Here is a 12,945-nt window from a genome sequence, read left to right as displayed (position 1 = left end):
GAGACTCATCAAGAATGATGAGTCTAGCTAAAGATCTATTTTGCCTATCTTTTCAAAGAACCAGCTCTCAGTTTCATAGTTATTTTCTATTTTTTTTAAGTCTCTATTTCATTTATTTTGGTTCTAATCTTTATTATTCCTCTTCCTACTAAATTTGGCTTTTATTTGTTCTTTTTCTAATTCCTTTAGGAGTAAGGTTAGGTTGTTTATTTAATATTTTTCTTGTTTATTGAGGTAGGACTGTGTCACTTAAATTTTCCTCTTAGTACTGTTTTTGCTGCACCCCAAAGATTTTGACCCTTGTGTTTCCATTCTCATTTGTCTCCATGTATCTTTTGCTTTCCTCTCTGATGTCTTCATTGACCTGCTGGTTGGTTAGTAGCCTGTTGTTTAGCATCCGCTTGGTGTTTTTTTCTGGTTTTATCCTTGTACTTGATTTCTACTTTCACACCATTGTGGTCAGAAAAGATGCTTAAGGACGTCTGGGTGGCTCAGATGATTAAGTGTCCACCTTTGGCTCAGGTCATGATCTCAAGGTCCTGGGATTGAGTCCCACATCAGACTCCCTGCTCAGGGGGGAAGTCTGCTTTCCCTTTCTTTGAAAAGAAAAGATGTTTGATATGATTTCAAACTCCCTAAGATTATTGAGGTTTCTTTTGTGGCCTAGCATGAAATCTATCCTGGAGAATATTCTGTGTACACTCGAGAAGAATGTGTTTTCTGCTGCTTGAGGATGAAATGTTCTGAATGTAGCTGTTAAGTCCCTCTGGTCACACTTGTCATTCAAAGTCACTATTTCCTTGTTAGTTTTCTGTCTGGGTGATTTGTCCACTGACATGAGTGGGGTGTTAAGTCCCCTTCTATTTTTGTATTACTGTCAGTTTCTCCCTTTATGTCTCTTAATATTGGCTTTATATAGTCAGGTCCTCCTATATTGGGTGTAGAGAGATTTACAGTTGTTCTATCCTCTTGTTGCATTGTTTGCTTTATCATTATGTAATACCCTTCTTTGTCTCTTGTTAAGTCTTTGTTTTAAAGACTATTTTGTCTGGGGCACCAGACTAGGTGTCTCAGTTGGTTGAGCATCCCCAACTCTTGATTTCAGCTCAGGTTATGATCTCAAGGTCATGGGATTGAGCCCCGAGTAGGGCTCTGTGCTCAGCAGGGAGTCTGCTTGAGGATTCTCTCCCTCTCTCTGCCCCATCCCTTGCTTGTGTGTGCTCACTCTGTCTCTAAAATAAATATAACTTAAAAAAAATAAAGTCTATTTTGTCTGATAGAAATATTGTTTCCCCTGCTTTTTTCCCCCCCACTTACATTTGCATGGAATATTTTTTCTGACTTTGTGACTGAAAGCACAAAGTGCTCAGTTGGTGTGTCTGGGTCTACAGTGGAGTTCCTTGTAATCAGCATATACATGGATTTTTTTTTTTTCACCGATCTAGTCACCCTATATCTTTTGATTGGAGCATTTAGTCCATTTACTTTTAAAGTAATTATTGATAGGTATGTGCTTCTTGTTATTTTGGCCATTGTTTCCTAATTCTTCTCTGTTCCTTTCTTGTTCTTTTTTCTTGTGGTTTGATATCTTTCCTTAGTGTTACGTTTGGATTCCTTTTTCTTTAGTTTTTTGTATCTGTGATAGGATTTTGTTGTGGCTACATGAGAATCACATGTAATATTTGATATATATAGCCATCTATATTAAGTTGATGGTTGCTTATGTTTAAGCACATTCTAAAAGCCCTACAATTTTAAATTCTTCCCCATATGTTTTATGTACACCACACTCTATTTTGCATTTTTAAAATTTTGTGTTTCCTTAACTGATTTTTTAAAATATAAATGATTTTACTACTTCTGTTTTTTTAACTTTTATACTGGCTTTATAAGTAATTGATCTAATGCCTTTATTATATATTTGCTTTTACCAATGAAACTTTTCCCTTCATAATTTTCTCCTATTTATGGTGTTTCCTTTTCCACTAAGTCTTTTTAACATTTCTTGTAAGGCTGGTTAGGTGCTGATCAACTTTTTTTCATTTTTAACTTTTCTCTGGAAAACTCTCTCTCCTTCAGTTTTAAATGATGGTCTTGCCAGGTAGAGTATTCTTGATTGTAGGTTTTTCCTTTCTGCATTTTGAATATATCACTCCATTCACTTCTGGCTTGCAGTTTCTACTGAAAAACAAGCTGATAACCTTTTGGGGTTTCCCTTGTATAAAACATTTTGCTTTCTTTTTGCTATTATTTAGATTCTTTATCATTAATTTTTGGCATTTTAGTTATTAAATGTCTTGATGTGGACCTTCGGGTTCCTCTTGTTTGAGGCTTCCTGGACCTGGATGTCTCTTTTCTTCCCAAGAATTAGGGAAGCTTTTAGCTATTATTTCTTCAGATAATTTTTTTTTTTTTTGCCACTTTCTCTTTCCTCTTTCCAGGACCCCAATAATGCAAATGTTAGTATACTGGATTTGTCCCAGAGGACTCACACCTATGCTCACTTTTAAAAATTCTTTTTTTCTTGGGGTACCTGGGTCACTCAGTGGTCTGACCCTGATCTCAATGCCTGGGATCGAGCCCTGCATGGGGCTTTCTGCTCAGCAGGGAGCCTGCTTCTCCCTCTCTCTCTGCCTGCCTCTCTGCCTACTTATGATCACTCTCTCTCTGTCAAATAAATAAAATCTTAAAAAAAAAATAAAATTTCTTTTTTTCTTAAATAATTGCTGTTCAGTGGGGTGTTTTCTACCACCCTGTCTTTCAGATTGCTGATCTGTTCTTCTGCATCCTCTCCTCTGCTGTTGATTCCTCCTAGTGTCTTTTTCATTTCAGTTATTGTATTGCTCAGCTATGATTGATTTTTTAAATAATTTCTATCTCTTCTTTTTACATTCTCCCTGTGTTCATCTGTTCTCCTGAGTTTGGTGAGCATCTTTAGGACCATTACTTCGAGCTCTTTATCAGGTGGATTGCTTATCTCCATTTCATTTAGGTTTTTTTTCCTGACATTTTGTCTCATTCTTTAATTTGAACGTATTTGTCTATGTTCTCATTTTGTCTTATCCTTTGTGTTTGTTTTTGTTTATTAGGTAGGTCATCCATGTCTCCTGGTCTTGAAAGTAGTGGCTTTATATAAAAGGTGTCCTGTAGGGCCCAGCAGCACAGTCTCCCTTGGTTAGTGGAACCACATGGTCTAGGGAGGCTGTTGTTATGGGCTGCATGTGCCCTCTTATTGAGACTGGCTGCTGTGGGTGCACTGGTGAGTTAGGGCTGGTCTCTGGCATGGCTGACTAATAGACCTGACTGTAGTTGTGTGAGTGTGCTATTTGGCTGGCTGCTTACCCCCACTGGGGCAGGAGCCACTTTGGAGAGGTTCAAATCCAAGCCAAGGCTGCCTGCTTGTTGTGGTGGGGAGAGAGCTACTTTGGAGGGATTGCCTGTAGTCATGGCAGTCTGGTGGCTGTGTCTACTGGGGAATGCTGGGTCAGGGCAAACAGTACTAACAAGGTAGACAGAAAGCATCAGAACTGGCTTCTGTAAGCATTCGGCCAGCTAGGCTGAAGGACAGCAAGAAAAATGGCACCAGCCAGAATTCTTGTTCATGGATAAAATTCCTACAGATCCCTGACCCTCGGACACATCACCTAAAACTAATCAATAAACCTTTGCATACAGTGTTTTTTGAACCCCTGCTGCTGTGCAGTGTCTCAAATTGTGTGCTGGACCTTTAACAATGGAGTCTCAGTTTCTTAGAGCCCTCGGGTTCTCCCAGAGTTAAGGCCTGCTGCTTTTCAAAGCCAGGTGTTAGGGGGGCCCATTCTCACCATTCAGGTCCCCAGGGCTAGGCATGTCCATGGCAGGACTCCATCCTTTCAATCCTTGGGGAGAATTTCTGCACCTGTGATTTTTCCTTCTTATGTGAGGGTTGCTGTGCCTGAGGTCTGTTTCCCCACTGCATCTCTGACCTTCTTACCTTTCTCAATGTGAGTTTCTAGTTTGAGACCATTATATATAAAGTTGCAAAGCACACTTGCCAATGGTTTTTTGTGAGGGCATATGTTTTATTTTTCTCAGAATTGCTGGGTTGTATGGTCAAATGTATGCATGACTTTTAAAGAGCTTACTTTTCCAAGATAACTCAACATTTTTGCACTGCCTTAAGTACCACATTAGAGTTCCAGTTGCTCCACATGCCTGTCAATCCTTGATATTGTCAGTTTTTAATTTTTGTCATTCTCATGGATGCATAGTATTATCTCATTGTGGTATTAACTTGCATTTCGCTAACAATAAAGTATGACACTTTTTCATTGGTTTTTCGTATCTACTTTAATGAAGCCTCTGATCAATTATTTTCCCTTTAAAAAGTGACTTTTTAAAAATATTAGGTTATAAAAATTCATTTTATATATACATATTAACATATAAGTATTATTTGTTTTGGGTGTACAGGTCTGTGATTCATCAGTCTTACCCAATTCACAGCACTCATTATACCACATACCCTCCTCAGTGTCCATCACCCAGCCACCTATCCCCGCGCCCCCCGCAGCAACCCTCAGTTTTTTTCCTGAGATTAAGGGTCTCTTATGGTTTGTCTCCCTCTCTGGTTTTGTCTTGTTTCATTTTTCCCTCTTTTCCCCTATGATCCTCTTCCTTGTTTCTCAAATTCTGCATATCAGTGAGATCCTATGATAATTTTCTTTCTCTGATTGACTTATTTTGCTTAGCGTAACACCTTCTAGTCCCAACCACATTGTTGCAAACAGCAAGAGTTCAATTTTTTTGATGGCTGCATCCTATTGCTTTGTGTATATATATACATCTTCTTTATCTGTTCATCTGCCAATGGACATCTAGGCTCTTTCTATAAGTTTGGCTATTGTGGACATTGCTGCTATAAATATTGGGGTGCATATGCCCCTTCGGATCACTACATTTGTATCTTTGGGGTAAATAACCAGTAGTGCAATTGCTGGGTTGTAGGGTATCTCTATTTTCAACCTATTGGGGAACCTCCATGCTGTTTTCAAGAGTGGCTGCACCAACTTGCGTTCCCACCAACAATGTAGGTGTGTTCCTCTTTCTCCACATCTGCGCCAACATCTGTTCTTTTCTGACTGGTTAATTTTAGCCATTCTGACTGGTGTGAGGTGGTATCTCATTGAGGTTTTGATTTGTATTTCCCTGATGCCAAGTGATGCGGAGCACTTTTTCATGTGTCTATTGGCCATTTGGATGTCTTCCTTGCAGAAATGTCTGTTCATGTTGTCTGCCCATTTCTTGATTGGATTATTTATTTTTTGGGTGTTGAGTCTGATGAATTCTTTGTAGATTTTGGATACCAACCCTTTATCTGCTATGTCATTTGCAAATATATTCTCCCATTCTGTCAGCAGTCCGTTGGTTTTGTTGACTGTTTCCTTTGCTGTGCAAAAACTTTTGATCTCGATGAAGTTATAATAGTTCATGAAGTTACAATAGTTCATTTTTGCCCTTGCTCCCCTTGCCTTTGGCGATGTGCCTAGGAAGAAGTTGCTATGGCTGAGGTCAAAGAGGTTGCTGCTTATGTTCTCATTATATATTTTGGATATTTTATCTGTCTTGTAACTATTTTCTTTCTTTGTAGCTTGCCTTTTCATGCTCTTATTGGGATATCTTAAAGAGCAAAAGCTTTTTTCAAATGAGTCTCATTTATTATTTTCTTTTATCATAATTATACTTGACCTTAAAAATATGTTTTAAGATTGTGTCCTAAGATATCTTTCAAATCTGAGATCACAGACATTTTCTCCTTTCCTTTAGAAGCTTTATAATTTTAGCTCTAACAGGTCTCTGATCCATTCTGAGTTCATTTTTATATGGTGTGAGGAAAGAATAAGAAAGTCATACTTTTCCACATGGATATCTAATATCTCCAGCATCATTTGTTGGAAGGCTTTAATTTTGAAGAAGTTTGTCACCTGTATTAGTTTGCTAGGGCTGCCATAATAAATTACCACAAAACAGGTGACTAAAAACAATAGAAAATTATACTCTCATGATTCCAAAGGCTGAAAGTCCGAAATCAAGGTGCTGGCAAGGCCATGCTCTCTCTGAAGGCTCTAGGAAAGAATCCTTCCTTACCTCTTCCCAGCTTCGGGTGATTCCCAGCATTCCTTGGCATTCCTTGGCTCATAGCTATATCATTCCACCAACCTTCAAAGTCACGTGGCATTCTCCCTGTGTGTCTTTGTGTTCAAATTTCCCTCATCAGAGAAGAATTGGATTTTGGGTCCACTGTAATCCACTATGGCCTAATTACTTCTGCAAACATCTTATTTACAAATAAGGTCACATTCTAAGGTATTGAGTGGATCTAGATTGGGGGGGAACACTATTCAACCCATTAGAGCATCCTCATAAAAAAATGACAATATATGAAGATCGATTTCTAGATACTTTTTTCTGTTCCATTGATCTGTTATCTCTCTCTCTCAGCCAGTACCACTCTGTGTTGACAACTGAAGCTCTCTAGTGGGTTTTAAATTATTCAGGTTTCACGGTCCTTCAAATTAATTTTGGCCTGGGTGGCTCAGTCAGTTGAGCATCTGGCTCTTGATTTTGGCTCAGGTCATGATCTCAGGGTCAAGGGATGGAACCCCACACTGGGTTCTGTGCTCAGTCTATGGAGTCTACTTGTTCCTCTCTCTGCTCCCCTCCTCACTTTTTCAGTCTCAAATAAGTAAGTAAGTAAGTAAGTAAGTAAGTAAATAAATAAATAAAATCTTCAAAAAAATAATAATTCTGGCTATTCTAAGTCCCTTACCATTCCATGTAAATTATTGAAATAGCTTATCAGTTGCTTCAAAACCTTATTGCTGGGGTTTGGGATAGGATTGCTTTGAATTGATTGCTCATTTTGATTTCTTTTTTTTTTTTTTTAAAGATTTTATTTTTTTATTTGACAGAGAGAGACATAGCTAGAGAGGGAATACAAGCAGGGGGAGTGGGAGAGGGAGAAGCAGGCTTCCCACCAAGCAGGGAGCCCGCTATGGGGCTCAATCCCAGGACACTGGGATCATGACCTGAAGGCAGAGGCTTAACCCACTGAGCCACCCAGGCGACCCGCTCATTTTGATTTCTTAATAATATTGAGTCTTCTAATGCATGTCTGTCTTCCTTTCAGTAATGTTTTATAGTGGACAGTTTTTGCCTATTTTGTTAAAGTTATTCTTAAAGTATTTCATATTTTTGGTGTTATTGTAAATATTTTACAGTTTCACTCTCTAGTTGTTCACTGCTAGTATGGAGAAATACTATTGATTTTTGTATATTGGCTTTGCTAAACAAACTTATGAACTGTAGTAGCCCTTTTTGTTGTTGTTGATTTCTTAGGACTTTTTACATAGATAATGATGTCATCTAAAAATAGTTTTACTTATTCCTTTTTTAATTTGCCTATCACTAATTTCCTATTTATTACCTACTTGCCATGGCTAGGACCTGCAGTAAATGTTGTATAGAAAGGATGAGATTGGTCCTCCTTGCCTTGTCCCCAGTCTTAGGGGAGCACATTCAGTGTTTCAGCATCAAATATGGTATTACCTGTGTATTTCCGGGAAGATTATGTCCGGGAAGATTATTTCCAGGAAGTTCCCTCCTATTTTACGTTTACTGAGAGTTTTAATTTTGATTGGGTTTTGTCGAATGTTTTTTCTGCATCTGACCAAATATTGCCCTCCGGGATTATGATCATATGATGAGTTACATTGATCCTCAAATATTAAGCCAATCTTACATTCCCAGTAAAGTCCTACTTGATAGAAATGTATTGTTTAAAATATTTTAGATTCTATTTGCTGAAATTTTGTTAATTTTTGTATCTATGTTCATGATAGATATTGGCCTGTAGTGTTTTCATAAACTTTGGCTGGTTTTGGTGTAATATTGTCCTCAAAAAATGAATGTTCCTTCTTCTGTCAGCTCTAGGATTTTGTTTTGTTTTGTTTTAAGAATTCTCATTATTTCTTACTTCAGTAGAATTCACAGCAAAGGCATCTGGACATAGAGTTTTCTTTGTGAGGTTTTTAACTATAAATTCAGTTCCTTTCAGGCTAGTTCAATTATCTGTTTTTGTGTGACCTTCAGTGGCTTGTGTCATTTCATCTAACTTGTTGAATTTATTGGCAATAAGTTTTTCATAATATTCCCTTCCTTTTTACATGTCTATAAAATCTGCCATGATGACTCATTTCTCATCTTGGTACTTTGTATCTTTTTTCCTGATTGGTTTGGCTAAAGGTTCAATTTCACTGAACTTTTGAGAGAATTAGCTTTGAGTTTCATCGGTTTTCCTATTATTTTACTGTTTGGCATTAATTACTGCTCATTCTTATTTCTTCCTCTGCTTGCTTTGTATTTAATTTGCTCTTTCCTTTCTGAATTCTTAGGTGGAAGACTAGAATGTTGACTTGAGATTGTGCTTCTCTAATAACGTAATGCTATATAATTTCTCTAAGCCTCTCCTTGAGCTGTGGCCCACAAATTTTGAAAAATTTTTAAATTTTTGCTTTTAAGATTTTATTTATTTATTTGAGAGCGAGAGTATGGGGGAGAGGAAAGGAAGAGGGAGAAGTAGACTCCCTGTTGAGCAGGGAACCTGATGTGGGGCTCGATCCCAGGACCTCGAGATCATGACCCAAGCCAAAGGCAGACACTTAACCAATTGAGCCACCCACGCACCCCTAAATTTCTTATTCAGAGTATTTGCTAATTTTGTTTATGGATTATTTAGAAGTCTGTTATTTCCAAATATTTGTAGATTTTCCCTGTATCTTTCATTTCTTTCTAGTTTGGTGGACAGAGAATGTACTTTGTATGATTTCAGTTATCTCACGATATTGAGACTATGACCTGGAATATGGTCTGTTGTAGTGGAAGTTTTGTGTTCAGGTGTAAAGAATGTGTGGTGCTGTGGTTGGGTGGTGGGTAGCAAAGGAGTTCTCTAATACATAATGGCCAGTTAGGCTGATGGTGTTGATCTGGTCTTCTATATAGTACTGATTTCGGGTTATTTGTTCTATCCATTACTCAAAGAGGATTGATGAAATCACTAATGACAGTTGTAGATTTGTTTGTTTCTCCCTCAATTTCTAGCAGTTTCTCCTTCATGTACTTTGAAGCTCTATTATTAGGAACATACCCCTTTAGGATGGTATGTTTCCTTAATAAATTGATTATCATTATGGAATGTTTCTTCTGGTGAAATTACTTTATGTGATGTAAACATGGCCTCTATAGTTTTCTTTTTCTTAATTTTTACATGATAATGTAAAATGGGGTTTCTCTAATCAGAGTTGGATCCCATTTTCCCTATGAAATCTAATCATTCCTGACTTGTAATTGGCATGTCTGTTTACATTTGCTGTAATAAGTGATGTGGCTGGCATTGAGTTTACCTGATCACTATTTGTGTTCTACTTCTTCCATCTCCTTTTTACTATCCCCCTCTTTTCCTGCTGTGTTTTGGATTGAACGCTTCCTAATCCCATTTTCCCACAATTGACTGACTAGTTACAAAATTTTATTTGATTTTTTTTAATTGATTACTCTGGGATGGCAGTTCTCAAGAGCATTCCAGGGTCCATGAGATCCTTTTAGGGAGTTTGTGAGGACAGAAGTATTCGACAGGGGGTATTTTCACGAGTGGTTTAATAAAAGCTGTGAGTTTTCAGCTGAGTTTGAAAGACAAATAGGCAGACAAGAGTAGAGAGAAAAGATTAGGGGGAAATGAACAGAGCCTCAGTGACCTGTGGACAAGCTTGGTTGGAATCACAGAAGGAATAAGGTGGAGCAGGGTAAAGGATATTTGAAAAAAATGATGGTTGAAACTTTTCTAAATTTGATCGAAACTACACACACCCAGATCCTAGAAACTCAATGAGCTTTGTCCAGATTGAAATGACCTCTTCTCCATTGTTACCCCATCATATCCCATGTTCTTATCCCAGAACATCTAACATTTCGAATGCACTTGCCTATCTAACTCCCCAAGATGGAATAATGTTTGGCACATGTGAAATACTTGATAAAACAAGAATTCTCAAATGCTGAGTGTATCACAAATATTGCTTATTTTCTTATTTCAGAGAGGCAAGATATAATTGAGTTGACTGACACTTCTTGTTCAAAATATGACAACATACTACAATTCAACTGACTGAGTTCCTAAAAATTATTTAGGCAATAGCTGTACTTTGGGACCTCATGTTTAGCATGAAAAAGGAAAAAAATTAAAATCAAACTTTCAAATGGAAGTATATACCAGAGCATGCTTGCATTAAAAAATTATACTGTTCTACCATTAATACTTTATTTATAAAAAGAAAACAAAACAAACCACCTTTCCTTTGAAGTTGTGTTCTGAAGCGAGTTACCTGGCTTGCAAATTGACTGCTAGGATCAGCTGAAATAAACACACCATCTTGGTCCTTTTGAAATCCATCATGAGACCAATATGCCAGGTCAAAAGTAAATGTCTTCCTATGTTCTGGGTTCTTAGGGTCTTGTATGGTTGTGGTGGTCCCGGAATGCATGGAAATCACACATTTGCTCCCAGAGTTCTTCTCTCTCTATAGCCAAATTACAAATTCAGAGTTCATCATTGTAGTTTTTCTTTGTCATCCAAGTTGTTTGGCAAGTCTTGATACATACCTCCTGAGGAATTAAGCCGGGCACTTACCAGTTACTCATTTTGTTCTCTGTTATTCTTAGCAGTGGTTATGATAAGCAGTGTCTCTAAACCCCTCAGAATTGTTGAAAGGCTGGTCTCTAGTGATGTTAATTTTCTGAGACCAGCCTAACACCCAGCTATGCTAACAGCAATGACTACAGAACAGAGAGCTTCCCTGTTTCACTCCCCAGTGAAACGAGTGAAAATTATTCATGAAAAAGGAAAAACAACCATTTCAAGACCCTGGAAACGGTCCTCAGGGCAGATGGCCAATGACAAAACATCTACTCAAGGAAGTGTAGCACAGTTACAAAGAAAGGGGAGTCTGGTATCTGAAGCCAGCCCATTCCCTTCCTCTCTCCCGCCAGCTCAGCCAGGCGGAGACTCCCCCAGACTGCTGGAGCCACCACCACAAGGCTGCCTCTCTCCCCAGATTGCAGGTGGAGGGCTTTCTTCTTGGCAGGAGCAGGATATCAGCATTTCACATCCTACCGCCATCTGCATGTTGCCGAGGCTAAGTCCTGGGAGAGACTTGGTGAGAGGTGGGACTCCTTCTTGTAGCCGGTGTGCTACAGAGGCTCTACTTTGGATCAGCCCGCTGAGGACACTAGGGCACTGGCCGTCCTTGCCCCAGCCCCCGAGGTGGTAGGTCCATGCTAGGACAGAGAAGCTGAGAGGATCTCAAGCAGCTGTTCCACAGTCAACAAGTGCTGGGCTTCTAAAACAGCAACTTGCCATTGTCCCCACCCCCAAGTCTGGAGCCAGGGTGTAGACATTCTGCTCAGGGAGATAGCAGCTCCTGTCCTCTCAAAGTCACTGACTTCATTTGCCCTCTTAGAGAAGCTGGATCCTAAGGGCATACTCGAGAACGGAAGTTGTGATGAAAGGGAATTGGGAGGAGGTTTGCTTTGATAAGGATTAAATTATAGGCCCTCTAGTTTGCAGAATTTGCGGGGGCAAGAGGGGGTGGAGGGGTGTGGCTGGGAAATACCATAGCTGGACGGACCCACCTGGAGTCCTGAAAAATATCAGTCAGTGATCTCAGAGACTATTCCTTTTAAAGGTACCTGAATTTGATTGCATTAGTTAGCAGAGTAATTTATGCCTCCAGGAATTGCTGACAACAGAGCAGTCAGCCGGCAGTCCGTGGAGTCAAACAGTTTGATGTCAAGAGAGGAATGAGCCCAACCCAAACTGGTGTCACCCAGGGTGTCCAGGGCATACCCAAAGCTGTGCCCTCCTGAGGTGAGGGATGGACTTCACTACAATAGTCCAACCAGTCACCCAACAAATAAGCTACAGTAACAAGCTACTTACAGTGGGTGGGAGAATCAGTTCCCAAATTTGCTACACCATATTATCTCGTGTCAGGTTTCCATTAAAAAATGATGAGATATGCAAAGAAACAGGAGAGTAAGACCCATACATTGGGAAAATGGCAGGCAACAGAAACTATCTCTCACTGACCAGATGCCAGACTGTGAGCATTATAAGCACATGGAACCAAAGGAAACCATGTTTAAAGAAAATCCTAAGGAACTCTCCAAAAAAACTATTAGAACTAATTAGTTCAGTAAGGTTGTAAAATACAAGATCAATACACAAAAATCAATTCTATACACTTGAAGAATCTAAGAATGAAATGGAAAAATTCCATTTCTAGTAGTATCAAAAGGAACAAAACACTTGGGAATACTTAACAAAAGAAGTACAAAACATATCTTCTGAATACTACAAAACATTGTTGAGTGAAACTAAAGATGATCTAAAAATTGGAAAGACCCCACGTTCATAGATGAGAAGACTTAGCATTTTAAGATGGTAACTCAGCAAGCTGACATACAAATTCAGTGAAATCTCTATCAGAATCCTACCTGATTCTCTGTAGAAATTGACAAGCTGATAGTAAAATTTCCATGGAACTGGAAGGCACCCAGAAGAGCCAAAACCATCTTGAGAAAGAACACAGTAGGATTCACAATTCCCAGTCTCACAACTTAGTACAAACTAAACAGTGACCAAGGCAGCATGATACGGGCACAGCGATAGGCATACAGATGTATGTAATGAAATGGAGAGTCTAGAAATCATCCCAGGCCTCCATGGCCAACTGATTTTCAACAAGACTGCCAAAAATGGGGAAAGATGGGCTTTTGCAAGAAGCGGTCCTAGAAAAACTTGATAGCGACATGCAAAAGCAATGAACTTGGACTCTTGCCTCACACCTTATG

At 38.9% G+C, this 12,945-nt stretch overlaps 1 protein-coding gene across 1 annotated transcript in view; it reads right to left on the bottom strand.

Moving 5' to 3' along the window:
* The window catches only part of LOC116870659 (kinesin-like protein KIF28P), a 65,578-nt gene that overhangs the window by 49,149 nt on the left and 3,484 nt on the right, over positions 1 to 12,945 (bottom strand). The window contains exon 3 of the mRNA XM_032862568.1: positions 10,419 to 10,613. Within this exon, the coding sequence (XP_032718459.1) occupies positions 10,419 to 10,613 (195 nt within the window). The remainder of the gene's footprint in view (positions 1 to 10,418; positions 10,614 to 12,945) is intronic.

Source organism: Lontra canadensis, unplaced genomic scaffold (assembly GCF_010015895.1).
Source record: "Lontra canadensis isolate GAN:19392208 unplaced genomic scaffold, GSC_riverotter_1.0 scaffold24, whole genome shotgun sequence".
NCBI lineage: Eukaryota > Metazoa > Chordata > Mammalia > Carnivora > Mustelidae > Lontra > Lontra canadensis.
Note: the sequence above shows the minus strand (reverse complement) of the source record. Positions and strands in the feature narration are given on the sequence as shown.